The sequence below is a fragment of the Solea solea genome, chromosome 3 (assembly GCF_958295425.1).
Source record: "Solea solea chromosome 3, fSolSol10.1, whole genome shotgun sequence".
Lineage (NCBI taxonomy): Eukaryota > Metazoa > Chordata > Actinopteri > Pleuronectiformes > Soleidae > Solea > Solea solea.
Window position 1 is genome coordinate 29,838,924 of NC_081136.1, and position 27,662 is coordinate 29,866,585.

Sequence of the window (27,662 nt, forward strand, 5' to 3'; positions counted from 1 at the left end):
CAAAGTGAGACTTTGATTTGGTCTCTGCTTGATTCAATCTCCGAGGTGAACCGTGGCCATTACACACCGCAAGGTCAAAATCCCATTACTTAAATGCAATTTCATCCGTGATTTTTCTTTTTTTTTCTTTTTTACAGGCCCCCATCCCTCAAATATATCTCCACGTTGCCACCCAGATAGGCAAAGTGAAAGCACTGCATGCTGGTTAACGGAGTTCTTGGCTTTGAGCAGCTGTAGGGAATGGAGTGAGGGGGAATCTGTATTCAAGTAATTACAGTCTGAGGGGGCTCAGAGGTCCTCTGTGATTACACATCAGCCCTGTAATGGATTCAACACTTATAGACGGAGCGAGAGAACTGCGTTCCTTACCCTCCCGTTGCAAAAGCAGGGGACTGGCGGGTGGGAGCAGGCAAGGTGGGGCGGGGTGGGTAGGTATATCTGCAAGATGGATTACGTGGGGTTTGCCGAGTTCAACATTGACACAGATTCATCGTAAATCATTATGCCGGGGACCCGGAGTGATTTCTGCATTAGGAGCAGAAAATAGAGTTCAGCCAGTCAATGAGGGAGGGCATATTTCACATCAATCACCGCCACACTCTCATGTTACCCAGGCTTAAATCTCACTTATACTGTTACCAATAGAGTTCAATGCCTATGATGGCAATCAGCAAGACAGTCCACTAACAATACCCCACTGACTACACAGGCGACTCGGCATGAGGCCTCGCTGCCATTTATTTAAAGTGAATTATCTCTGAATTGAAATGGAGAAAAAGTAAAAGGATGGAGGCACCAAGGAGGCTGTGAGAGGATAGTTCTGTTGTGTGTACTTTTCACTTTTCAGTTGACTTCTTGCAGCAGATTTATTCGGATTTGTCATGAGGTCAATTGAAACAGGGCCTGAGATTGTACGACTTACTTTCCTATTGTTCGGGATAACACTTATACTACATCAACATTGACAGATTTGTCAAAAGGATGTCAATCTTATTTGTTTGCTTCCACTTAAAATTGCAAAAAGGCACACAAAAAACATGACGACACAAGATGGCCGCATCTGTGAAGCAAGTACATATTAATGCTAATTTTATGGAAATGATATAATATATAATTATCGCTAGTATATTTATTCTCAGACAATAAATGTTACACACTGGACCTTTAAATTAATAATTTTAGGCAGCAAATGCACATATTTCCCCCCCCCCCACTATATAGCCTACACATTTCAATGTTTATCCCCACTTGTTTAACTGTTTAACTTTAATATAAGGTTATGATGAGTTATGTATGTCTGTTTTTGTTATTTAAGTTTTTTGTTGTTTTTTTTCACTTCCTTGACCGCTCCCCTCCTGACCAGCCCCCCAGGTCACATGGTTCAAATTCTGTGATTGCAATAATTTGCCATGACAACTGAGCAAACTTTGACTTTGAAAACATTTAAAAACTTTGGAAAAAGTCCCAAAGTAGCACTTGGATAATTCCTACTCATTTAAACACATTTTTGAATGTAAATGTTCTCATTTTTATTTCATTTAACTTCTTAAAAACGACTTTATTTGCGTTCTTGGTTACCTTGTATTTGTGTGGACACATGTTAAGGGAGGGCTTTGCTGGAGCTGAGCAGGGAGAGGAGCTGAGTGGCTCCACTGGCTGCTGGAATCCGGATATGATGAAAATGTTTTAGACGCAACAAACCTCAGCAAACTACCGCCACTGAACGTCGAGGCGTCGCCAGGATTGTTGTAGACATTTTTCAGAACACCAACAAACGCTGGACTGGTTCTTAAACTGGACCAAAACTAGCAAAGAAAGTTAGCCTAAGAGAAGTTTTCTTTTTTGGCGCTGACTTACTCTTTCACCCAGTTTTTCTTCCTTTTTTAGTTTTTTTCTTCGCAGCGGGGAAATAGTTGGAGGAAGGAAGGATGGGAATAAGTCAGATTTGAAGCAGAGGGAGTTGACATGTTTGAAAGGTAAGTTGTGCTTTGTATAAACAACGTGTCCGCGCCAGCTATAAACAGCACTTAACAGGCGTCCGTCGCTATTTTTGATAACGAAAAGAAAAGAAAAGGGGGAGTGTGTGAAGAAATGGACTGCACATGGAGCCCCTCGACAAGTTTATGTAAAGAGAGATAGAGGAGGGAAATTTCCACGGAGTCTCCGACGTCACTCTCTCTTTCTCCTTGTGTTTTGAGTTTGAATAATGAGCTGCACAGTGTCCTCGCGCCTGACCTGACGATGACGATGCTGCTTTTCACAGCGCCGACGGCTGAAGGGTGAAAAGGGAGGAACGTCTTCGTCTCTGTGTGTCCCCAAAAAGACGACTGTCTCATGTCCAAGGAGACCGTCCTTCCTCCGGATGGGCCAGCAGGGCCAGAGAAGGGCCCTAAGCAAGAGACAAGTCCACTGCTACCTGCCTCACACGGTAAGGACTGGACAGGCCACACATTCAAATATGTAATGGAGTGGTAGGACAGTGAGCTGGAACAACTTCCTATATGTAAATATGTCCACATCGGCCTTTGTTCACATTTAACTACATGAGTCCTGCTTGGTTTGACACCCACTGACAGACAGACAGATAGACAGACAGATAGATAGACAGACAGACAGACAGACAGACAGATAGATCGATACATGAAATGTGGCATCAAACCAGCATTCTGATGGAATTCTTCACCCCCAGAATTTGCCTCACAGATGAGTGAATGTGTTTTGCTTGACAGGCTCCCTAAGGTTTCACATCTTCATGATTCTAATATATGTTTTGTAATGAAATACGACTGTTAGGTTTCACACATGGCGCGATGCCTAATTATAAATCACAACACAATCGCAATATCTGTCAAAAGTAAGTGCAATATGATTTTTTTTTTCTTACCATATTATGCAGCTCTGATGGATTGTAACTTTAGTCATCATCACACAGGGTTCATGTGTAGGTAGGACAAAAAGGTAAGAGAAAAGCACAATAAATAACAGAAAAGAGGGAGTAAAATGTACCAAAATATGTAAGAACTACTTTTGATTAAGAAGTGCATGATTGGAAAAAGTGTATATAAAGACCTAGTTAAGTTAGGGTCAGTAAGCAGTATCATACATGCAACTAGACAACAAGAAATTACAATTGAAGACAGTATGGTAAAAATAGTAGATTTTTCCATCTGTGCATGTCATGATAAGTTGTATAGAAAAGCAAGTTATTTGACACTGAACCAAAAAAGGCTCCATTGCAGGCTTACAAAAGTGTTCTGTTTTAGTACAATGCATTGCTCATATGCTCACCGCATTGTCTCTTGTGGGTGTTTGTAAAGGTTTTTTTGTTCTTCCATTTTGCTTTTGCACAACACGTGAAATTGAACTGTGATTATATATATCAGCGGCACGTTCTGACTGTCAAGACGTCGTGTTTCCCGTACGATCAAACGTGGGAGAATCGGTAGAAAAAAGGCAATTACAGAAAGTGAGACAATGATTTCAATAATGGGTCACTGGTGCATATCAGAACTTATCAAACGTCTTGGGACAATATCGGCCTTGTCTTCTAAAATTATGTTTTTGTGACTTGCAGGATACATCAGTATCTGTGCTCCAGTGTTAAGTGGTAATCATGTTTTTGCTTTTTTCCCCCTCAATAAAGGCTGCGGAAACGCCCTCGTGACTATTAACAGCAACCACAGCCAATTATAGTTTTTAATTAACTTTATAGTTGCCCCTAAGATTATCACATGTAAAATAAGCTTACCCCCACACCCCCTTTTCATTTTTCTTCAAACAAGCAATGAACCGTTAACCATCCTATTTATACCAAGCATCATTATGGCACTGTCAAAAAATAGCAAAGTAGGACAAAGTAAGCAATCACTGAGGCTGCTGGATTGCGAATGGATTTTTGCTGGACCTTCAAAGGCGGTTGCAGGAAAGACTGAAATTCCCCTCTCTGGGGACTGTGGATGTACAGAGAATAGGCCAATTTATTTCTAACTGTGATCACTAAATACTGCAATGCATCACACAGTACTGCTGCTATCGCAACTGCTGTTGTCATACATCAGCTCCAAGTTGAGGTATGTGCCATATCTATCCCGAGATATTGGCCTGCGGCCGCACGTTCCACTCCTCCTTCTATCACTGCTTACCAACAGAGAGTGTTGTAGCTGTGAAACAAACACATCAGGCTCTGGTAAACATGACTGTTAGGTTTCACCAGGGCATTCTTCACTAAGAAAAAGTGGCTCAAGATGAAGTATGTTACTGCAAACTTCAAGGCCTTGAGGAAAAAGATGGCATAGTAGCAGGCAGCAGGCACCAAACCAGTGAATAAAGTCCATGTGGAAGGTTTATTTATTTACCGAACAAAGCAGCAGTGTGCCATGAGCAAAGCGTCAAAGTCGAGGAGACCGAAGGAATGGCTTAGAGAGATGAGTGAAACTGTCTCTTGTGTTTATGCGCAGCTATCAGGCCTGGAGTTCCTGCCCACATACTTTTTCCAATTTAGATGAATGCAGCCTTTATGGCAGTAAAAAGCAGCAACTTGGCAGGTAGAGCACACCCGGGAGCAGAGGGGGAGAAAATGAGATCCAGAGCTCTGGCACGGCCTTCACCTGAACCGCCCCATCGTGTTGTGTATTTGCCATTTGCCAGTGCCCTGTGTTTTTTCTGGCAAACACATCCTTTGACTCATCCAAGTGTCCCTGATATTTTGTCCACTGTGGCTGACCCTTGTGTTGTTGCTGCATTGTGTAACCTTTTTAATGTGTGTGTGTGTGTAGGTTCTAATTCTTCCAGAGCATGGTTCTCTAAAAGTCTGCAGCAACTTAGACAGTTCAGAACTGAAGAAGCCTCTTGGATAAGAAGTGAAACATCCTCATGGAATCTAGGTCTTGTTACGATGGATTCAGTGATTTATGAGGGGCTTGTTCAGTGTTTTTTGTTGTTATTCTCCTTGGTCTTTGTGAACAGAAACAATGTAACATGTTTTGTATATTAAGCTCTATCAGACCTGACTGAGGGAGTGCTTGTGTGTGTATACAGCAGCAGCGCAGCAGCTATGTTATATATACGAAAGAAACGTAGCCAGACGACGTGAAATTGCACTACTGCGAAACAGCGTTTCCCCGCCCCCATGTTTAACAAGCAATGCCTGTGTGATCCTAGATGACCGCGACAGTGAATCGTCAGGAAGAAGGCCATCTCCCAGGAAACCAGCCAATGAAGGACCAAGTCACGTGACAGGCGAGAAGCCTAATTATTCCGAGCCCGTAAGAAGTAAGTAACAACAACCTGGGAAAGCTGTGGGCGGTCAGCGGGATATCTTTGTGTTATTTTTAGTGATAAACAGCAATGAGCTTTTTTAATTAGAGACAGTCGAACTGATTAGCATATTCTGCTTGCACGCTGAGGTGATTGAATTTAACTGCAGTGGATGTTTAGTGATGTTTTATTTAACATTTTAAATGGTTCGTAATTCCAAATGCGTCCAAATTGGACTCCATGCTCCGGCTGTCAGGAATAGTTGTTGCTTTGACAAACGCACAGTGTACATGAACAAAGCAGGGTCAGTTAGCCAATGAAAATATTAGCTTCATTGTTTCCAATAGAAATAACGTCAAGCTTTTACAAGTGAGTAATAATATGCGTGGGCTCTCATTCTGCCTTATTGACCCAAACATGGCTTGTTTCTCCTTGTGTTACTTCTCCTTCCAAACCCTCAAACTTGAGCTGTGGAGTTGGGGAAATCCTGTTTGTGGTTTTGGCGTTCGCCATCTCGATGCACTGATTTCCAAACATTTACCTTTCTGGAAAAGGAAACTGCATCAACTGTTTGGGGCATTTTTGGGGCACTCTCTTTCACCTTTTAATCAACATCAGGTGTACATTCGTCCTGTCACTGAGCTACCATAGCAGTAACATTCGTTTTAGAGCTTACAGTCAAAGCTGACTTTTTGTTTTCTTTTTCCTTTCTAGGTAACTTTTAAGCACATGTTGTATCAGAAATAATCACAGTGCTCTTTGTGAATGTTCTCCGCTACAATGAGGTCTTACAAACAATCATTTGCTATTGAACTGCAGAGTTATTAGCAGGTGTAATTAAGTCTCGTTGCACTCTTGTTCTGTTTAATGACGTGATACCGAGCTATGAATTGCAGGTCACAAAAGGAAATCAGGTTTGCGTGTGTGCTTTTTATTGTTCCTATGCAGAGTGAGATGTGTCAGCAAAGGCTAATAGCAGCTGATTGCTTCCATCCATGTAAGTGCCCAGCTATAAAACAGATTGTGTTTGCGTTAGACACAACAGTGCTTTTGTTTCTATGCTGTCAACATTTCCAGGGAGCCTTTTCTTGCCTTTTTGGTATTAGGCTTAATGACTTGCCAGTGGGGTGTTTACTAAAGCAGTGAGGAAAAGGGGTTCGCTTGCAAAAGGAGGAAGAAAAAAAAAAAAAAAAGATTTTCTGTCAAGAGGTCTTTCTAGCTTGGCAGGTGTGTGGTGTAATGCACTTCGGGCGAGAGGCATGCTTTCTTTCATCTCGGCAGATACAGTAAGCCCCCGTGACAACAGTTTTGCGTTGTAATTGAAGGCACCCCCCCACCCCCACCCCCAAAAGCACACAAGCACAGACTCTCTTGCACCTATGCATGTACACAGATGGTCTGGTTAGGGAATCGTTAAAAAGAGGATATGCTACTTGCCTTTTGAAGGGAGTTGAAAGTACATAACGTATTCGTGTCAAGTAAAGACATCACTGCAACACTTCATGTTTGTGCTGTGATAAGATATGTTAAAATATTGTCTACCTCTGTCTTGGTGTGGTTAAATCAGTTGGCTTTTTTTTTTCTTTTTTTTACATTCACAGCTCAGTTTAACACATGTGTTTCTCAGTGGTCAAAAAACCTGTTGGCCCCAAGTTTATAAATGTTTTTTTGTCCAGTGGGAATGTGTTGAAATGGCATTTACTAACAGCATTAGTGGTAGAGGTGCATTCATTACTCATTACCCATGAATGATTTTCATAAAACTTACTTTCTACTTCTTGGGACAGTGCCAGATATTATTTATTGTGCCTTATTACCATTGCTATTTATTGTGTGAGTAATTTAAAATCGTCCCCTCCCCTTTACTTAGACAAGGGACCAAAGTAAATGATACAAACATTGCCACCAAACTCTGTTGTGTTGTTGCTGTTCTTGTTTTATTCCTACTCCAACTCGTTTTGTTTCTTGCATGGTTGTGATGCCACAGTTCACGCACGTGTGACACAAGTGTGAGAAAAACACCACAGACCAACAACTGGCAACGCTCCTTCTTCTCTCTTGGACACCATATCTCACTGTGTGTTGTTTCTCGAGGTGCAGTGAAGATTTCTCGCTGGCCGGGGAAATTAAGAGGCAGAGAAAGAGGAATTCAATACAGAATCGTGCGCTTGTCTCCATCCTGATCGTCATAGTTTTTCCCCTCGGCTCACTCTGATTCAAAGCGTGTGTACACCACGTGCACGGTGACTTTTCCGAACAAGTGGAAGCCTATTGTAAAGTTGCAATAACAGCACATATCCAGTTACGTTTCATGAAAATCATGTTTTGACAAGCTGTCCCATTTAAAACCGGAAAGTAAACATGGCAGTGGTTTCACTGTAATTTAGAACACATTGAACATGTCTTTGTTGAGCACAACATGAGCGCGGAGCAAACACGGCTCAAAGGGTAACTTCATTTTGCCGTGCATTTGCAAAAAAAGGTCATTAGATATGTGACCTAAAAAGCTGAAATGCCTGACATTGTTTTTTCAGAGATCTGTGTAGTTGGTGAAAGAAAAAGCTGAAGTGTTGTTGCTCATGGGATTGTCAGCCACTGCTGCTTGTTACTGGGAAAAAAAGTACAATTCTGCCCTTCCTGTAAGGCCTTTGTCAATGAACAGTTCTTCTGTGGTTCCACCATCCTGGGGGAGGAGGGCGAATCGTGTGGGGGAGACAGACATTCCTCAAGAGACCGTTCTTGGTTTTCAAACAGCTGATATCTCCTGCAAACAGGACCCGAGCTTTCCAGTCCCTGACTTGAAATAAATTGCCACCACCCAGGACCGGTTTTAGGAATTTAATCGTCACATTATTCACTGAATTGTCAAATACTCTCTCTTTTTTTTTTTTAATGGTTCTGTGGTTGATAAAGATGACCTTACTAGCTTCCAGAGTACAGGTCTGTTTTTTATCTGAGGGAAATTCTGTAGTGAAAAAGGAAGGTCAAATAACATGACTCTCTTTTTTTTTTGAGAGAAAGACATTAGTCTGACCTTTGTGTGAATCCCTGATTGGGCTCTTTAGTGGCACACCTTCAAGGTTATTACCTGTGCGCAGAGCTGACCTTTCAGAAGAGAATTTGTGACCCCTAATAAATGCAGTAAAAGGGATTGTTTAATGGGCGAGTGTCTTATACTTACACCTGTCTTGCAAGGACAGACTCCTTGACAGCGCAACAATTAAGATTCACACACAAAACTATAACGTGTTATGATAGTCGACAATTTGCAGAGTTGGACTGGAGATAAACCAAAGGGCAAGTGCCTCTTCATCATTTTCATCATCAGCTGTTGAATAAACACTGGTGGACTGTCACACTCTGCTTCAAGTTACTTTCGACACTTTAAGACGACATTTTTAACCCGGGATGTTTTTTTTGTTAGCTTCAGAAACTGTGTGGTGATTGTTGTTATGCAAGATTCATATCTTAATTATAATCCTCAGAGCCCTGTCTCTATGGAAATAATGTGTCTAAAGCTGAGACCTATTATAAACGCAACCATAATTTTCAAGTGATTACTTACCAGTGGGTCATGGAATCAAAAACTGTATAAATAGGGTGAAATGCTAGTGTAGGGGTTGATTAAAATGGCCATTGTAATTCTACCTCTGTTGTAATTATTTTCTCATTGTCTTGGTGCAGATAGATTTCATATGGGAAATTTCAAGTGTGTTAATTAGCATATTTTACCCAAAGTGCCCGAGCCTATTCACAGTTAATTTTTTTTGAAGATATTCAAAATACTTGAGCCAAATGATTAGATATGCATACCTCAATTCATGGACTGAAGTCTTTTAGGTGATTATGTTTGATAGGCGGCAACATTTATGGATGGCGAGTGTGGAGGAACGGTGAGGATGTGGATGTTTGGCGAAATCATGCCAACACCAGTTGACCCTCGGACTTATAGATGTATCGGGAGGTGATGATGATGATGGTGGGAGAAAACCATGTGTACTGTGTGAAAAGCCACCAAAACAAAACGTCTTCCATTTAAAACTGAAGCTGTGGTGAAGTTCTGAACTTCCGATTCATTTTCAGTTAAATGCACTATGTATTAGTAATGTCACTGACATGATTTTGGCTGGCACCATGATGAAGTTTTTCCAGTGGGAATTTCAAAGACCTCACTTGCAACCAGGCTGCTATTGGATGATACCAGCTGCCAGTCACACTAGTGTTAAAAAAAATAACATTATGTGCTATTGTAAAACACCCAAAACAAGGGAAAAATATTTACTGATGTCTTTGAGTGTTTGCTGTTCACACATCATCCGCTATTGCAGGGTTTCCGAATCCTGGTCCTGGCAACCCACCGCCCTCCATGTTTTAGATGTTTCCCTGCTCCAACACACCTGATTCAAATGGTCACTGCAGAAGCCTTGATAACGACCCATTTATTTGAATCACCTGTGTTGGAGCAGGGAAACTTCTAGAACATGCAGGGCAGTGGGTCCCCAGGACCAGGATTGAGAAATTGCACTTCTAATAATTTAGAAGACTGTGTTTAAATAACTCTATACACCATTTAAAACAGGTGTATATCCGTGTTCCTTTTTCCGAGCGCTGTGTGCTTGTGCCTGAATGGAACAAGAGGGAAGCAGGAGACTGAATCCAATTTAGAAATTAGAATGTGTATTGTTGTTTTCTGTGCTACTTTCCATTAAACTAAGTTTTGATGGGCTGGGCTGAGCACACTCTCATGCTCATACCCACCGTAGTTTCATTGCCTTTCACAAGTGACTCACAGTGAGAGAGGGGAGGGGGGGGGGAAATCAGCTAGTTCAAATGAGAGCAGCGCAGGGGGGATTACGTGGCCTCTAACAGGGTTTTGGCTTCAACATTAAGGTTAAAACCCTTTTCTATTACTGAGATCTCTGCTGATGTTGCCCCCACCAGCCCCCGACCCCCTCGAGCTTCCAGCTCCTTGGCCTCTTCATGTTTGCAGGTTCACTGCCTCTCTGCTAGGTCATTCTGTCAGACCCCCTGATCAGTGGAGGGTGACCAGGGACCAGGGAATGGCTCCTGTCCAGACGCACAGACAGCCACAGCAGACACATTGCCCTGAAGAGTGTGTTACACCCCCCCCCTCTTTCAGGCTAGAGCTAAAATCGATACAGGCGTCTCCGTGTTTAAAAAGCCACTCAGAGGCATACGAGCAACTCTGCCTCAAAGGCTGATCTCTCAGCTTAAGGCCTTGATTGGCATCCTGAAGAGGTGAGGCGCTGACCCACAGCTGTCCCATTAGTAGGGGGTTAATGTTGAGATTGATGCTGAGCAAATAAAGGAACTAAGCATGTGGATATTTTGATAGACCGTCTATCCCCTTTCTGACCCAGAGTTAGACCTCAGCTGTATTCTGGCTTTTAAGGAGTGGTGGCACTTCTGCCAGATCCTCCTCTCTGCCTCCTCTAGTTACTGTGTGTGCACACTGCATTTATTCGGTGTGTGTGTGTGGTTTTCCCTGCGTCTGCTACTTTTGCACGTGTATGCCTTTTTGAATATGCGCATGTGCAAGCCTGCGCGCCTGCTGTTGAATGAACAAGTGACTTTCCCGTGGAACTTCAACTTCAGTGAAGAGGTTTTTTTGAAGCCGTTGGAATATTTGAGTCATCGATGTAACTGAAACTGAAAATACCCCCACTTCCCTCCTCTTCTCTTCCCCTTCCTCTCCTGTTCGCTCCCGCTCTGTCGCTCAGTTTGTGTTTTTGAGTCATCGGCGAGGAGAGGGTGGAGTATGGAGCCTGGCAGTTCCCTCAGGCCTGCTCTGAGTCACGTCATAATTGATCTTTATAGAAATTGTGGCAGCTATCCCTGTAACGCTTAAATCTGTGCAAGATTTGCAGCTTTTTTAAGATATTGCAGTCGCACACATTCGTCTGTCTTTGTACTCCACTTCTTTCTTGGAAGTTAAGAAACAGATGAGGGAGAATGAAAGGCGTTTGACAAAGCTTCGTGCAGAATCAGGCTTGTGCAAATTCATCTCAGAAATGTGGAAAGGAAGAGAATAAGGCGCCATTTAGAGACTCTCACAGCTGCCAGGTTGCAGGCGTTGATCACTCCTTGATGTCTTGCGCTCTGCTACATTAGCAGCCCTCAAATTAGTACCATGCCAAATTCCACACAACAGTGGGGAGAGCAGAGACCTCTGTGGCCGGGGCTGGTCTGTGAGGAGGTGGGCCGAGTGTGAATGACTTCCCCTCAACATGATTCATGTAAGAGAAAATGGCACCTCATTGGGACTTTCAGTGATTTAGATAGCAGTCAGACATATTAATCTGAGAAAATGTTCCATTTTTAAATCAAAGGATAATTGATGAACCCCCTCCTCCCTTCTTTCTCCACCTCCTGTCATCCCCTTTCTATCCCTTTCTCTCTCTCCCACACACACACACAAACACACCTCCTGCACTGAGCACACAGAGAGGTTCCCGTCGTCAAATCAAGCTCTTGTCTTTCAAGTTGCCTTTGCTTCTGTAAAATGTAATTAAACAGGACAAGGTCCGAGGGGGATTATTTCTTTCCTTCTCAATCAGCAGCAAAAAAAAAAATTTAAATTAGGAAACCCCTGACACTCCACTTCTCCCTTTTGCCAGATGGAGTTTGTAGACGCGGCAGTGGTGATGGTGATGGTGGTGGAAATAATAATAATAACTGCTGTCTTCAAGTGTCACTTCCCCCTTCAGCGCACGTTTGAAGCAGCCAAATATGAATGACTGTTATGGGATCGGATAGAAAAATAGACAAAAAAAAAAAGGTGATGTTTCCTGCTTAGCTGAGATGCTACACAATATGATGAGCAGTGGCAGGTGAAGACAGCTAATATAGTTCTGTTGGAGGCTTCCATAGCACACACCCACACACACATATAGGGCTTGTCACTTTTGCTGATGAAGATCCAATATCAGAGCGAGTAATTTAGCTATCCTCAGCAGTCATCACCGTCATGTAAGAAGCCATCATCCTTATTGTATCTTGGATAATTGCAAAACATTACTGGTGTGTATTAACTGACACGGCCAGGATTGCTGTCTGATGCCCAGCGTCACTTCTCCCCCCCCCATATATGTTCGAACAAGAGACATTTTTGTTTGCCTGTCAGGTCACTGTCCACCCTGTGCAAACGCTCAAGACAATACCACGAGATTGGCCAGACACCCACATCACTTCACTATAGAACTGCAACTAAAAAGTCATTTTTAAAAATCAAATTCTTCTGGTTTGCTCTCATTGCATCATCACACTGCCGATCTTTGCATTATGTACAGTGCAAATCAGGTTTATGTTGTTGTTGTTGTGAGTCACTTGAAAGATGGTCGTCGATTTGCTTGTATGTCTCTTCCAACGTGTCCTTACAGACAATAAAGAAAGTCCTTGTCCCAGAGTTTGGAAGGTCAAACGGTAAACGAGGCTTTGATATGCCCAAGGAAATTTTCAATCAGAGCCCTTTGTAATAACATTCATTGTACTATTTTCCTATCTCTGTGTGTCCCTCTTACTCGCTCTGCAGTATAATTCCCCTGGTTTTGCGTCTATAAATATGGGCAGGGAAGATGTATAATTTCTAATGAGAAAATATATCCCTTTGGATTGAAAGGCAGGAGCTGCCCCACGTGCTGCTGTTTGTTAGGAGGAGAGATGATACCTCGGGCTGTTTTGGCAGAGAGAGGAGGGGGTGGAGGCGGCAGCGGCGGTGGTAACGGGGAAGTCTGGCTAGGTCATTGCACATTTACAAATTAGCATTTCAATCATGCAGGTAACATGGCCAGCCGAGCAGAAAATATACATGTTTTTCTAATACAATGCACAAAAAAGATAAACAAAACACTGGTGGAGTTAGAGGAATTAGCATTTCAGAGCTAACCGCCGCTATGTATTCTGTGCGCCTCTCTTTGGGCCTTCAAACTAAAAATAAAAGGCGTCACATCTGTGCTCATATTCAATTCAGTGTTAACTCGCAAACTCTTCGCATTGTGTAATAGCGACTATTAGGAGAGATAACGACAAGATCTGGATTGCGGTGTTTATTTGGCTGACGTGATATGACATTTGAATAACTGTATGCTCTTTATGATGGGCATTCTAATAAGCCTCGGCAAACACCTTTTTGTCTCTGTCTTCCTATTTCACTCCGTCTCTGGGGCATTAATATTAAAAGGACCGGGCTTTAGAAACACAGAGCTTGTGTGGTTGTTCAGTGCTCGCCCTTCTGCTTTACCTGCAACTCTCAGCGAAGCGGTGTGCAAATGAGAATCTTCATACTGCCCTGTTTGACCTCTGTGTTATATTTTCATGTTCTTGACTATTTTAAAATTCTTGTTTATACAGCTCTGTTTCAACTGACATGCATGCATGCATATTCCTTCCTGGTAGGTCTGCCTCTGTGTGTGTGTGTGTGTGTGTGTGTGTGTGTGTGTGTGTGTGTGTGTGTGTGTGTGTGTGTGTGTGTGTGTGTGTGTGTGTGCGTGAGAGTGAGAGAGGAGGAGAGATCCAGTAGGCTGACACATATGTATGTACACTGTATGTATGTGTGCGCATGTTTCCTCCTCTGTCTTTTGGGTGCAATTTCCAGCTCCCCCCTGTAGGACCTATTTTCTGTGACAAAAAAACGGAGGTGTTTATATACTCCGTTTTACATACAGAGCGATCCCCCCGCACAGCTCTGGCACAGCTCCAGCGCTCTCCAGGTACTCCGGTGCTTGGTCCCTGTGTGGCGCAGACACTGAAGACTCGGTGACAAATGGCAATTATATTTGTGTGTTCTTCATGAATCCATCAAACACTGGCCTTTTAAAATGCTCCCCAGATATTTGAGGCTGTCAGCTACTAGTAGCTGGGACCAAATTGGGATGCTGCTTAGACAGTCAAGAACTACTCACCCCCTAGTTTCCTCTGTGATGTGTGTGACAGCGTGTGTAGGGGAATACCATGTTTTATTCAACTACAAATGTACACCCTCAACAGTTGTTGATGTGCTAGAAATAGGGCGGTTATGAGTCCAATTTGAAGTGTGCATTTGTGTCTCTGGGCACGGGCGCGCGTGTGTGTTCATCCAATTGTTCCTTCAAAACAACATTTTATGTTTTAATGCGACCTGTCAGCCATTGTAGACTCGTTTATCTCAGGACACCTTCCCCTCTCAAAGACGAGCTTGTTGTAACTTGCTTTTATATATATATATATATATGTGTGTGTGTGTGTGTGTGTGTGTGTATATATATGTATATGTATGAATATTTTTAAACTCACTGGAAGTTCCCCATATCAAATTTTGAAGCAGGATGTATTTCTTCCTGTTACAGGATGTAGCAGCGGTGCAGCAATTTATTGAAAATATTATATCCTCGGATGTGGAATGGAACAATACAAAAACCTAATTAGTGTAATAATGTCCAAGCTTGTGTACTAGAAACTTAAAGATCAAATCAAAATTCTATGTCTATGTGCTAATTAAAATAATGTGATCATTTAGTGTGCCTTTATATGGTGCAAAAATGTACAATAGCTGTTTGTCAATACATTATTTTAATGCTGCCCTTTTTAATCTATATTTCTACTTCTCTATAGGTTATAATGAGAACAATTTCAGATTCCAGTAGAACTTTGCTGCATTTCTGCTTTTTTTTCCTTCATTATATCTTCATTTGTCTCACGGTGACTCCATAAGTCTGTCATTGCCATCTTTGACAGTATCATCATTATCATGATCAATGATTATGAATATTATTCCTCGGTGTCCATTCATCTCCGTCAGGATAAAAATAAAAGTCTGCGACTGTGTTGAGACTATCCAAGAACCTGCCACTAATGTGCACAACTCTGCAGACTTGAAGCACTTTTTAGGGGTTTTGCAGTTGTGTCAGAAACCTGAGTCGCTGCCTGTGCACTCTGGGTTTTTACGTGGCGGTTTCTTAATAACTGTTTGTACTTTGCTAAATTGAAGGCTTGACTTCCTCAAAGGGAAAGGTAATTATGCCTCCAAGTCTATGTTGGCCTTTTTGTGCATGAACGTGTGTCCGTGTGTGAGTCCATGCGGTTAGTTTGCTTAAACCTAAATGGGCACAACGAGTGTGTCATTACGTCAGATACTATGGGTGATTGATTTGTTAAGGAGCTACTGCTGCGTTGTATTGAGCAGGTGGATTATTATTTATTTTTTTTACTGCACATTGTGCTGTTTGTGCGCGTCTGGTCTTTGTAAATGAGTTCGGACAAGTTAATCATTAGATTGTAGAGAGGGAATTCCCACGTTCAACCAAATAAATGTCAGCTCGTGCTGTTTTTGTTTGCACATTAAAGCACGAGGCTACATCTGAGAATCGAATTATGGTAATTCTCTGTTGTAAATCTGGCGGAATAAAAACAAGGGTGCCAAGAGCAATTCATACACCTTCAGTAAGAGGAAAATAGGAGTTAAGTATGAAAATAAGTCTGACCTGCTGCTTGGTTTGTTCACTGTACATCACAGACAAGTGATGATTCATCTTCATGTCGTGTTTTTTCCGGATGATTACAACATTCAGCTGCTCGGTGAGTGACTCATCTGACTTGCGACTGGTGCAATGAGACACATTTAAAACAATATTAGAGATTTCATTTTGAAAGTAACCCTTTTACAACATCCTCCATCTTACAAACATCCTTAACCACCCCAGTACTGATACATAGACATTTTTAGAATGCACCTTTAGTTTTCTTTATGATATTGGTTAACCTAACAAAAAAAACAAGCAAAGAATAGAGAAACAGTCACAACTGTCAGGTGTGAAACTGAATAACAACAACAGATGTAGAGTCTCCTCGTTAGAAAGCTGTAGTCTCCACACATTGTCATAGGCAGACTGAAAGGCTTTTGTCTCTTAGAGAAGAAAATCCATCAACCTGGTCTTAAATCACTGCATAATGAATTCTGTCGCGTGCTACCCAGTTGTCTAATTCAAATTGCATGAAATCCTGATCCCTTAAGTCTATATTTGTTTATCAGAGCAGCATGCCAAACCCGGAATGAGGAGAAGGGAAAACCCAGAGTGTGTATTTAATTGCTTTGTTTTACATCCACATGCACGTCCAGCCTCTCCCAGAGTGACGTGTTGTTAAAAAGCACAAGGCCCGATTTCCCACACTCGCTCCCCCTCTTGTTAACTGTAATTGCACTTGTTGGTGAGCTGACAGTAAGAAAATAGAGATGGAAAAAAATTACCAGTATCATATTAAAGCTATACTGCATAAAAGGTGTGCGTGTGTATTTGATGTTACTATTTTGCCTTTGTTTGGTTTCTGAACAGAAACAATGTAACTTTATGTGTGTGCTGTGTCTTTTCATTTGAAAACGGGCTATGTCAAACAATACTATCAGACCTCACTCGGAGAGCATTTCTGTTTGCGTACTCTGGCAATGCAGGGGCGGACGTAGGGAATTAGATTTGTACTTTTCACGAATCAAACCACACTTTTTAAGAAGCAAAAAATCTATTTAATCATTCAAAAATATTGTATTTTATTGTTTGAAAATACACTTGTTCTTTGCGTCGTGGTTTTTTGTTTGTGGGCGGGCCTTAGGAAGCTGCCTGCTGACATCCGACAAAATAATTGTAAATATGTAACGTTTGTCAGATAATAAACGTTAGATATTTACAATTATTTTGTCGGATGTAATTTCAAACAATAAAATACAATATTTTTCAATGATTTAATCGATTTTTTGTGTCGTTTGATTCATGAAAAGTGTTGTTTGAAAGTATTGACACAAATCTAATTATATAGGGACGGGGTCAAGAAGTGTTTTCAAACTACTGAACATGTTTTTGGAGCATTAGAATTAACTTCTCAAACTTTTCAGGGGAGATTCTTTGTGTTTTCAGTCATTGTTGCTGTTGACTCCATCTATCTTGACAACAACTCACTTCCTGTCTCCAAGGAGACACCGCTATCCCGATTCACACTGAGAGCTGATGGATTTAATTGGCATTTTGTGAACGCAAATTGGACGATGGTTTGAATTGAAGATGGCATTATGTAAAAGTTACACCCTACAGTTTTAGGGTTTGTGTTCACTTTGTAAAATGTGTTGACGGCTGTGAAACACTACACTAGCCTCCCGTCTAAAACCAGCTATATACAGTAGCTGAAAACTGGAGGAATCCGTAGTTTGGCAGTGACGTTTTCATATATCCAATGTATATAAAGTATGTATTGAATGGTGAATAACTATAGCTTACACAGACAAACTTAAAAGGAGATGAATAATTCACACAATCTCAAGTTAACCATGCACTGGCGGCGTGTGCACATGCACCGTGGCTCTGATGTGAAGGGAAGGAGTAACTCCCAGTAGAGCTGAATGTGCAGGTGTTCCTCTCAGTAAAATGCCACCTCCTTTGCTCACTAACATCCTTTGCCTCTTTTTTTTATCAGACAGGTCGCTGTCTCCTGACTTTGTGTGGCTGTCACACATACACTCGCAGAGACGGGTTGAGGCCATCTCTGAGCTTTCAGAGGGAAGGAGATCATTACTGTTGCAGACAGCAGCTATTTTGTATATGCACAGCATCACAGGCGCTCTTTCTCTTTCTACCGTGTTAATCTCTCTTTCTCTCGTTTGAACTCACCTGGGTTCTGCTCCCGCAAATGTCTGTCTGCCTCCAGCAGTGGCTTTTGTGAACCTGTCACATATAAGGTTCCCGCTTCTCTCTGTCATTCCGGGTTGAAATGTTTGCCATATGATCGATATTATGATGTTAGGAAGGGGTGGCAAGGTTTGCTGAAAATGATTTTTGCTGAGAATGGTGTCTCCACTGGTGTTCGGTCGGAAGGAATTGAACATCACAAGCAACAGTGACTTTATATGTGAATAAAAGATATGAAGTGTAAGGTGCAGAGAGTGCGGATAAAGTTCTTTCTCAGTTAAAGTAAAGTTTGAGTGTTTAGCCTCATAACAGTGAAAGAAATCCAACTCTTTGTCTTCCGTAAAAAATAGACATTGCTCAGTAAGTTATTTAACTGAACAGCTTTTGGTGCTCTTTTATTATGAGGTCTATTCCTTTTTATTTCAAACCCTGAGAAGGATGAAATACTTCAGGGAAGTTCATCATATAAACAATATTTCAATAGAACTCAATCCACACGTGCAACGTTTTACTAAACAGTAGTAAAAAAAATAAATGGTTTTCTTATTCATTTTTCTCTCCAGCTCAACCTCACTCCGAGTCTCAACGGATACCCTCGGAGCTCGCCGAGGGAGACTCTGCCAAGGACCAAAACGGCTTTGGCCACAACAGCACTGGCGTGCCAGCACTGAGTAATGGCAGCGGAATCCACCCTGGCATCGGCGGCGCCGGGGCCACACGCATGTGCTCCTGCGGTGCCAATATCAGCACGGGTGCCGCGAGGGGATCAGACGGAAACACGAAGGCAGCGCCGTCCGCGCCGACTACAGAGCAGCCGAGGAAGCAGCCATCCACGCCCGTGTCTCAGAGGATGCAGAGGAAATTGAGGTCCAGCTTGTCAGTCAACAGTGACAGCAGCAGACGCAGCTCCACTGGGTCACAGAAAGCACCTTTACCAGAGGGTGAGTATCCACACACCAGGTAATAATGACAGCTAGTAAAGTACACACACACACACTGACACCTGTACTAACTTTTCTAACACTTGTCATGTGGCATGCTTCTCCGTCTGCATCTCAGCTTCTGTTGGTTATTAATCAATTTAATCTTCTTTGACGCCAGTTGGGTAATTTTGCATCAGTTACATCTGTGTTCCTACAGTGAACAGACAAACAGACCGAGGCATCACTGGGATGGATAAGTAGGGTTAGAGGCAAGATAATAACAACACAACAACACCAAAATGTGCTGTTAAATTACTTCAAGGGTTTGTGTAGTTAACCAAAAATGAAAAAGAGAAATGCAGCAACCAATTTTTATTGCATCATATGTTAGTTTTGTTCGTAAAATGAAAACAATTCTGTACTTTTGTAGAAATGTATAAATATCTTGTGCAGCATGATGGGCAAAAATCACAGTTAAATGAGACCATTCTCAAATGTCTTGGCAGGCGAACCCCTGAAATAATACTTTCTCTACGATATTGATAATAAATTCTTAGCTCCTCTCACCTTTTAATGATGGGAGTGCATGACCTCCCATATTTATCACTCCCGTCAAGCAAATGACATTTTATCCCACTCCTGTGGTTTTTATTTGCTTAAACCACAAGTCAGAGAGTCCTTTTGCCGTGCAGGGAAGCCGTCACTTTGTCAGGTGCAAGGCCGAGGTGAGTCCAATAATGAAGGCGGTCTGCTGGTCTTTTTCCATTGGGGAGATAGGTGTGACCGTCTAACGAGGCCGGAGAGCACGGGGTGCCTATTAAAAGTCGTGACCAGCTTTCTTCAGGCTCCTCAAGCCCCCTCACACCTCTCTGGACCCTTTCTGTCTCTCCCTTCCAACCCGTCAGCACCGCCCTGGTTTTCATTAACGGGACCCCGTCGCCCCACTGTGCATGCGTTTGCGGACATGCATGTGTTCCACAGCTCGTATAATACTGAAGATGCAGTGAGAAACTTGGTTGGTTTAGGCTTTATTTACAGAAACGATGCGTTTTTATTTGTATGCTGCGTTCATTTGACATTTGTCAAGCAATACTATCAGACCCTCACCCTAATAGAGGTGTGTGCTATGCTGCTGTATGTATGCTGACCTATTTCAACTCACTTTCTGTACACAGCTTGAGAATATCACCAGGCAACATGAGAACTAAACACTGCCACACTGAGAAATACAAATACATGGCATGAAATTTGACAAACTTGTGGTTTTGAATACCTTTATTTATTTCATATATGAAAGAATGGGTTTATTTATGAAGGACTTTCTATGTTTTGGAAGGATTTTCACGGGTCTGGCAGAATATAGCTGAAGACCGTCAAATCTTTGATTATACTTTACACTTGAAATCTCGTCCGCCAGATGTTTTTCAGACGCGTCATGTTTTAAACATCTCAATTAGTAAAGAACAGAAGAAAAGGGGGCGAAAAAAATAAATAAAGAGAAGCTCAACAAGTCTGTCTCATTAAGGGGGTTTTTGTGTTGCTTATTTGCAGACATGAGAGCTCTTAGAATCAATATGTTCACTCTTAACTATTTATTTCCCCCAGGAAAACAGCCAAGCTGTTGTGTTTGAATGTTTACACGGATTAACATAATCTGTTTGCTTGTGAAATTAGCCTCCTAAACAGCCCCCTGAACACAGGAAATAAAAGGCGTAAGCTAGCATGAACTAGCTCTGGGGATTGTGCCGCTCCTTCTGTTTTCTTGGCACATGCTGTTGGCAGCCGAGCCAGTCTGCGATAACACTGCGATGTCTGAGGAGTCATTTACCGCCGCCGCTTTTGTTTGGCAGGGTGTCAGTCGCCTGGGCCCGGTTCCAAACCTCTGTGTGTTTGTCTGTGTTGTTTAAGTGCTCGTCCTTGTAGGTTTTTAACTTAGTCGTACATTATAAACACACTGAATCTCTGCTGTCCAGCCCCTCATCCTCTGTTCTTTTCACCCACATGTGCCTCCTGTGCCTTCCCTTGGGCCACCAAGGCTTTGTCTGATCAAGCTCTCTCTCTCTCTGAGTTTGAATGTTTTGCACAGCTTGCCGCTCCGAGGCCCATCCAGCTTGTTTTCTGTCATGACGCTGCTGCTCCTTTTCTTTTTTTTTTTAGCTTTCCAGATGTCTCAGACTATTTCCTTAGAGGCGCAGGACGTTGCTTTTTGGCCCAGCAAACCCTGGGCTTCATCGCCACTTGCTGACATTAAACAGGAGCAGTGTCAGTGTGTGCTGTTCTTTCTGTCTGTCTGCTGGTTGGCTTCACTCATGTGTCTCTGTCTGTCTATCTCTGTTTTCATGTTGATGATGTACCTTGAGTCCGGGCTCTCTTGTGTACGCCGTACGACCCCCTCGCTCCATCCGTCTTGCTGGCTTCTCTAAGATCCAGACTAATCGTTGGTGTTGAATTATACATCCAAGTGAATAGCTGAGATGGCTGGCCGCTGCTTAATGCCTGTGTACTGTGTTTATATCATATTCAGTCCACAGTTTCATTCTGATCACTGGCGTGGCTATACCCTCTGGGTCCTTCAAAGTTTGTTAGGCTGAACTTTGAGGTTTTGTGTGTGCTGTTGTGGCTGCGCAGTGTTTATTGCTCTTGTTGGCATTTTGTAGCAGTGACCCGAGTAGATTGGCAGAGCAGAATTTGGTACGACTAAATGTTGTGAATGTTTCCATTCACAGCTACAGTACGTAGAGCTATGGTTGTAGCTCAGCAATTGAGCTCCTGTCCTTGTCGGTGTATACTGAATCGATTCAGTGAATGCAGCTTGTTGTCCTCTCACAGACAAACAACTTTAGCTGGTGCCCAGTTGTCATTCCAAGTAGGGGTGGAATTTCCTGATAAGAAAATATGTAAAAAAAATAAAAAAAATTCTGCCTCTTTTGAGTAAAATATGCAGTTTTGCTCTTTTACAATAGTATTTCTATGTATGTAACTTGCTATCGACCAAATACGAGTTATATTTATTTATATCCACATTATAATTTTATTATATTTATTTTTGCAATCTACCTGATCAGTATCCTACTGTCATACTACCATTTTACCTTTACGTCCATTGCAGCGGTACACAGGACTCGTGGGGAATCAGAAGTGAATTTTTAATTTTCTTTACAAAATATTTAATTCTGTCTTTGTCCAAAAAAATGCAGCGGTCTGAATTTCTCCATTTTTGTCTTTGTGTACTGGCTTCTACTAATATTTCTGGGTCAAAGAATCAACTAAGCACATTTCAGTCTGACAAACGCGTCTTTTAAAAGTCCGAGTTTTGTCAGCCGCAGCACAATTTTGTCTTTTATCTTTTTGACGTCACGTAAACGTACACAGCGTTGTTTGTGCTAGCTTGAAACAAGTCCAAAGTCCGCCCGAGAGCCCTGCACGTCCACCGTCAGATGTTTCAAAGTGCAGATATTATTCTCATGCATCTCCCATCAGTGCCAGTTTCATGGCCTCAGATAAGGATAATAAGATGCATTCAAACTTCAGGCACCCTCACAGACGCTCAGATACATCCACACCCTTGCTCCTTTCATGTTCCCTTCTCTATCTTGTTTGTATCGCAGTCGGCCTGTGCTTCTGGTCAGCTCTGCACCCCTGAGCACCACAAAAATTGGAAAAAAAAAAGGATTCCTCTTCTTCTTTGATTAATCAAACATGAGCATCCAGCAGTCCTGAGCTTGCCTTCCCATGCCGTCCACCACACTCTTCTCCCTTTCGCTTTCCCTCTAACCCAATCAGTAACAGCTCTTCTGACAGCTCAAGATGGCCTGATGAAAGTTATGCTAATGCCGCCCCTGTTTGTAATGCTATTTTTCTGCATCCATACCACATCATGTCTTTTTAACACTCCAAAGCAGCAGTGCTCCGCTGGCCTCGGGTTCAGAAAGGACACAGCAATGCAATGAGATTATGCCGGGAAAGATATTTGGTGATGATTTAGTGACTTGGATGCAGCTACACAAGTTGAAGTGTGGAGCACCTTGAGTTATGACAACAAATATGATCTCTTATTTCAATAGAAAGGTATTGTTCTGTATTTAATCCCACCCTGGTGCCCACTGTTTTCCCTCTGCTTTATTTCATACCCAAAGCATTACTAAGTGACCAGATCACTTTCTATTTACAGTGCTGTGATAAAGGCTGAGAAAAAAACACCCAGTTGTATTAGTAAGACGGCTGGTTTTGTCTGATCTAGTTGAAGTAATGTCGGCTGAATGTCAGTTTTGAATCCTCTCCACATTGAATGATGTGTGAGGTATTTTCTTTTTTCTTTTTTTATCACTGTCCCTCTACGTCTGCTTTGCCTCCTCTGACAGTGGGGCCCGTTTTCTTTTTGCCGGGCAGAGTTTCCACAGTTACTCCAGTTGTTCCACTGTCTACTGTTTTCCACCACCTGGGGAAAACTGCAATAGCTGCTGGGGAGAACAAAAAAAAAAAAACCTGCTGTCCTCTTCCTCCTGTTTTGGTTGTGCCATGGTGGACACACTTTTCCTTTGTGCTACAAATCGAGCCTTCGTTTTCCTGGGAGATTTCATTAACAGTGACAGAAAAGCCTTGAAAAGCCTTGCAAAGATGACACTAACACAACCCGGCTCACCGACTAAATCATGTCAAGTCTGGACATGATAGAATGTTGTGACTACTTTTACTGACATTTCTGTCACGCCCAATATTATATAGAACAGAGAAAAACACCTTGATAAGGAAATATGTTGAAGGGAAAAACAAAGAATTGACGCCCTAAAATCACCGTGTTCATGCAAGTCCGAGTATAACTTGTTTTTCTTGTATTCCGTTACCTTTTAAAACCAGCCCTGCAGCATTTTTAATGAAGCCATTCAGAAACACACTCGCCATAGTTAATGGGCACATTGGTAATTTAAAGGGAAGCTGTTGCTGTGAAACAACAACCCCGAAACCCTTTGCCACCAACCACACAGAGTGAAGTGGTTAAATGTTAATCAGAGGTGTGAGCGTTGCCCGCATTAATCCAACTATTTGCCGCCGAGGGACTCTTGGACTTCGCTAATCATCTTTGTGTGATCAACCTCGCCGTTTGCATGATAATGCCACAATTATTTAACAGTCCGTTAATCAAAACTGCAGGAGAGGAATTTATTACTTAGTATTTTTCATACCTTCGTCACCCCCCCCCGCCAAGTTAGCCCTTGCCCTTTTCGCCAAAGCATGCCCTTCCCTGCTTACTCACTCCGCACTGCTTTTAACATTTTTATATGGAAATGAATCGTATAAAATGGCTTTTATTTGTCTTTTTTCTTGTATTTATTTATTTATTTATTTAACTGTACAATTTGTCACCCCGGCTGATTTGACGGCGGCCCAGACTGCTGCGTCCACTGCATCCTGGCCTGCCTCTTCTGCGAGTTCCTGACACTCTGCAACATGGTGGTGGCGCAGGCCTCGTGTGGCGCGTGCACGTCCGAGGCGTGCTGCTGCTGCTGCTGCGGCGACGACCTGGGCGACGACTGCAACTGCCCCTGTGACATGGACTGTGGCATCATGGATGCCTGCTGCGAGTCCTCGGACTGCCTGGAAATCTGTATGGAGTGCTGTGGCATCTGCTTTCCCACATAGGGGGCACCTCCGTATCTCTGCGTGGCATAACTGGACCCCGGGATGAAGGAGAACGTATAGAGCGGCTGTCACTTTAAATTCAGCATTAGACAGGAAGAAGTGTGTGTCTGCTTGTGTGGGTGTGTGTGTGTGTGTGTGTGTGTATGGATTTATGTGAATTCTAATGACTGGTATTGGCGAGTAAAGATGTATCGACACTGGGCTTCTCCGTAACAACCAGCTCAGCAGGGATGATGAGAAGTAACTCCAGATATATGAACATTAATTAATAAATCTTTAGTTGATAGTAAGTTTATGTTATGTACTCTCTGGAACAAAAAGTAGTATCACAGGTTTTATTATTATTATTGTTATCAGGAATAGTGTTTAATAATCTCCAATACTTTGCAGTCTTAGTACTCTTACTACAACACTGTAAAAATGCCGAAGTGATGCATGCTGTATTTTTGCAGCAGGCTTTCATTCACACACCATCGACTGTAGCACTGTAAAACAAATCAAAACTGGTGGAAAAATGATCAATTTTATCATTTGGTACATTCCTACACTACGAGTAAAGACAAAAATGATGCTATTTTTTTTACGACAATATTGTCACGGATTTAAACTGCACAAAATAGTATAGTGTATACTTTATAACGCCATTGTGATTTGGTTGACTCTGAATCTGAATCTTGGTTTGACTGGAAATACAGTTTTGGGTCCTCATATTTTCAACACAAAACATTCTCACCAGTTTAATGTACAGTTAAAATAGATTGCTTATGTCTTTTATTGCTTTCAAAGTCCTCCTCTACTATTAGAAATCGACGATCCGGCGTTGCCAGCTGAATATGGCACTTGTTTTTTTTGTTCTGTGATGCTATTTTACATACATGCTGCATGAGCGGTGTGATAAGAAGTTTAAAAAAAACCCCAGCAAAACAGTGACCCTGGTTACACACATAAGCGCCTTTCGGGTATCAAGCCCAGTGACATCACAATACAAATATGGAATTATGAACTGTCACGTTGAAATGGTGAACTAATGCAGGGTAAACGCTGTTTTCTCCCCCCCCCCCCTCTTCCTTAATTCTGTGTATCTCGAGATGAGGTCGTGGTGAATCACCAGTGAAGTAATTTTCTTGTCTCTGAGATGTGCTTTGATGTTTGTCTCAGTGATGATACTTTAATGCTGGCCCTCATTAGTGCTGCTTGATAACAAAAAAAAAAAAAAAGAAAAGCGTCCCTTCATAATGCCAACACAGATAATGTGCTGTCATGTGAATCCCCGACTTAATGGTTATCGTGCAGAAGGAAGTTGTGTGGGCACCTCTTGCAGTGAAGAATGTGTAGAAAGTAAACTTAATTTCTATGTTTATGATTATCTCAAGCTGCACATGTCAAGAGAACAGCATACGTGTGTGTATATATATAATGTGAAGAATTTATCTAGCAGAAAACATCTTAACATGTAGCTGCAGTAGTCGTCCTCCAATACATAGTTATTTTTTTACTCAATGTCTTTGACTTGATTCTTTCCCATTCTTTTTGAGTAATTCCTGAACTTGACATTCCCGACTCATTTTATTACTTTTGTACATTATCTACAATCTCAAAGAGAACAGTTTTTTTTTTTTTTTTAAATAAAAAAATATTGTTAAAACAAATGTACATGGTTTTGAACTCATTTTCAAATTGTGTGTGAATCATTTTTAATGATAATCCTCTTGTTGGAAGTGAAACCCTCAGTCCATTTTTGCTTAAACCTCTCCCTCCATGTCACATATTGACATGTTTGACCATTTCCAGAACTATAAATTAATGTTGTGAGCAGTTCTCCACAGTTTTGGAGAATCGCGTGACCACGATTAGTGGTGTCAACTTGCCTTTTGCAAAGTTCTCACTCCTTAAACTACTTCCTACTTTCCATTTTAAATGAAAACAATGCTTCTTCCTCTTTGTGTCTCATGTTAAGTTATAGCCTTATTGTCCCATCCTTGTAAGTATGCAGTATTATTATCATCATCTTTTCAGTCGCTGGTAGCAGACACAGCTTTCTGGAGTTACATCTCCAAATTGCCTCATTTCTGTCGACGTCAGGTTGTCATTTTCTTGTTTGTTTTTTTTACCCCTGTTGTGAGTGGTGCAACAAACGCAGCAGAAAGTGCAAGTTTTCCAAAGCTCTTGTGTTTCACTGTCCCTCTCCTCTGGTCTCCTCTGGTCTCCTCTGGTCTCCTCTCCCTCTCTCTCTCTCTCTATTAGAGCAGGTGCTCGGAGTGCGGCATTAGCGCTAACATGGAAACATGGCCGGTAACACTCAGTAAGGTCATCATGGAGCAGGGACCTCCTGCTGGCTGGAACAGTAGTCTGACCTTCAGCTGACACCACCTCCTGTTAACCCCTCAATTAACCTCCACGTCGGCCCCCCTGCTGGAAAAGCAGAGAGAGAGAGCGAAAGAGACCCCCCCCTCCTTTTATACTGTCTTTATTTCCTTTTTATCATTTTCTGCCTGGATACACCCTGGCCCCAGGAAATTACAGTCTTATTTCACTAATGCGTTGGGGGGGGGGGGATATCACTTTCAAGAATGTCTGTAATCACGCAGGAGTTGCACTTTTCATTCTTTTCTTTCTTTCACTTTTATTCCACATTCACAGAGGAGGCGGAAAATATTAAAAACTCCAGGTAGAGTGTGCATTGACCTTTTCACAAAGTCGCCCACCTTTCCACTCCTCTAATCAATCCCCCTCTGATCGTTCACTGTGTGCTGGATTGTAATATCACAATTAGGACGGCTCTATTGTTTCTGTTTCCCATCTAGGGATAAATTCGGCACCTCTTTGATCTCAAGGTCACTACTTTTAGAATATTAAATAAATTAGAGCACGGCGGTGGTCGCCGCCGCCGCCTCCTCCTCCTCCGACTGGCCGCGTATTCATCCATCCATCCAACTCTTGCTGCTCAATTGCTCAGCGTACAACTCTTTCACTCAGAAAATGAAAGTCTCCTGCCCTCGGCCACAAGAACAAATTACTGCTTTTTCCATTGCTTTTATATCGGGGGGGGGGGGGGAAGCAGATGGGCACAATAATGATGTTTTGATTTCCTTCACTTTCTTATCACTGCTGCTCCTCAGAGTTGTATACACATAAGATTACATCCGTGTTATAATTGCATATAATAAGTCTAATT

At 42.2% G+C, this 27,662-nt stretch overlaps 1 protein-coding gene across 1 annotated transcript; it reads left to right on the top strand.

Moving 5' to 3' along the window:
- The first annotated feature begins 1,671 nt into the window (after positions 1–1,671).
- On the top strand, positions 1,672–26,107 carry mdfic (MyoD family inhibitor domain containing). Its single transcript, XM_058625952.1, has 5 exons — positions 1,672–1,976; positions 2,264–2,428; positions 5,161–5,271; positions 18,488–18,865; positions 24,237–26,107. Exons 2-5 carry the CDS (start codon positions 2,335–2,337, stop codon positions 24,485–24,487), a joined length of 834 nt encoding a protein of 277 aa, XP_058481935.1. The 5' UTR covers positions 1,672–1,976; positions 2,264–2,334; the 3' UTR covers positions 24,488–26,107.
- The last annotated feature ends 1,555 nt before the right edge of the window (positions 26,108–27,662 follow it).

What these genes read in the sequence shown, in the direction of transcription:
- mdfic (XM_058625952.1), top strand. Translation starts at nt 2,335, where the DNA reads ATGTCCAAGGAGACCGTCCTTCCTCCGGATGGGCCAGCAGGGCCAGAG. An exon ending in TTATTCCGAGCCCGTAAGAA is followed by an intron (nt 5,272 to 18,487) that starts GTAAGTAACAAC and finishes TTTTCTCTCCAG; the next exon opens with CTCAACCTCACTCCGAGTCT. An exon ending in GAAAGCACCTTTACCAGAGG is followed by an intron (nt 18,866 to 24,236) that starts GTGAGTATCCAC and finishes ACGGCGGCCCAG; the next exon opens with ACTGCTGCGTCCACTGCATC.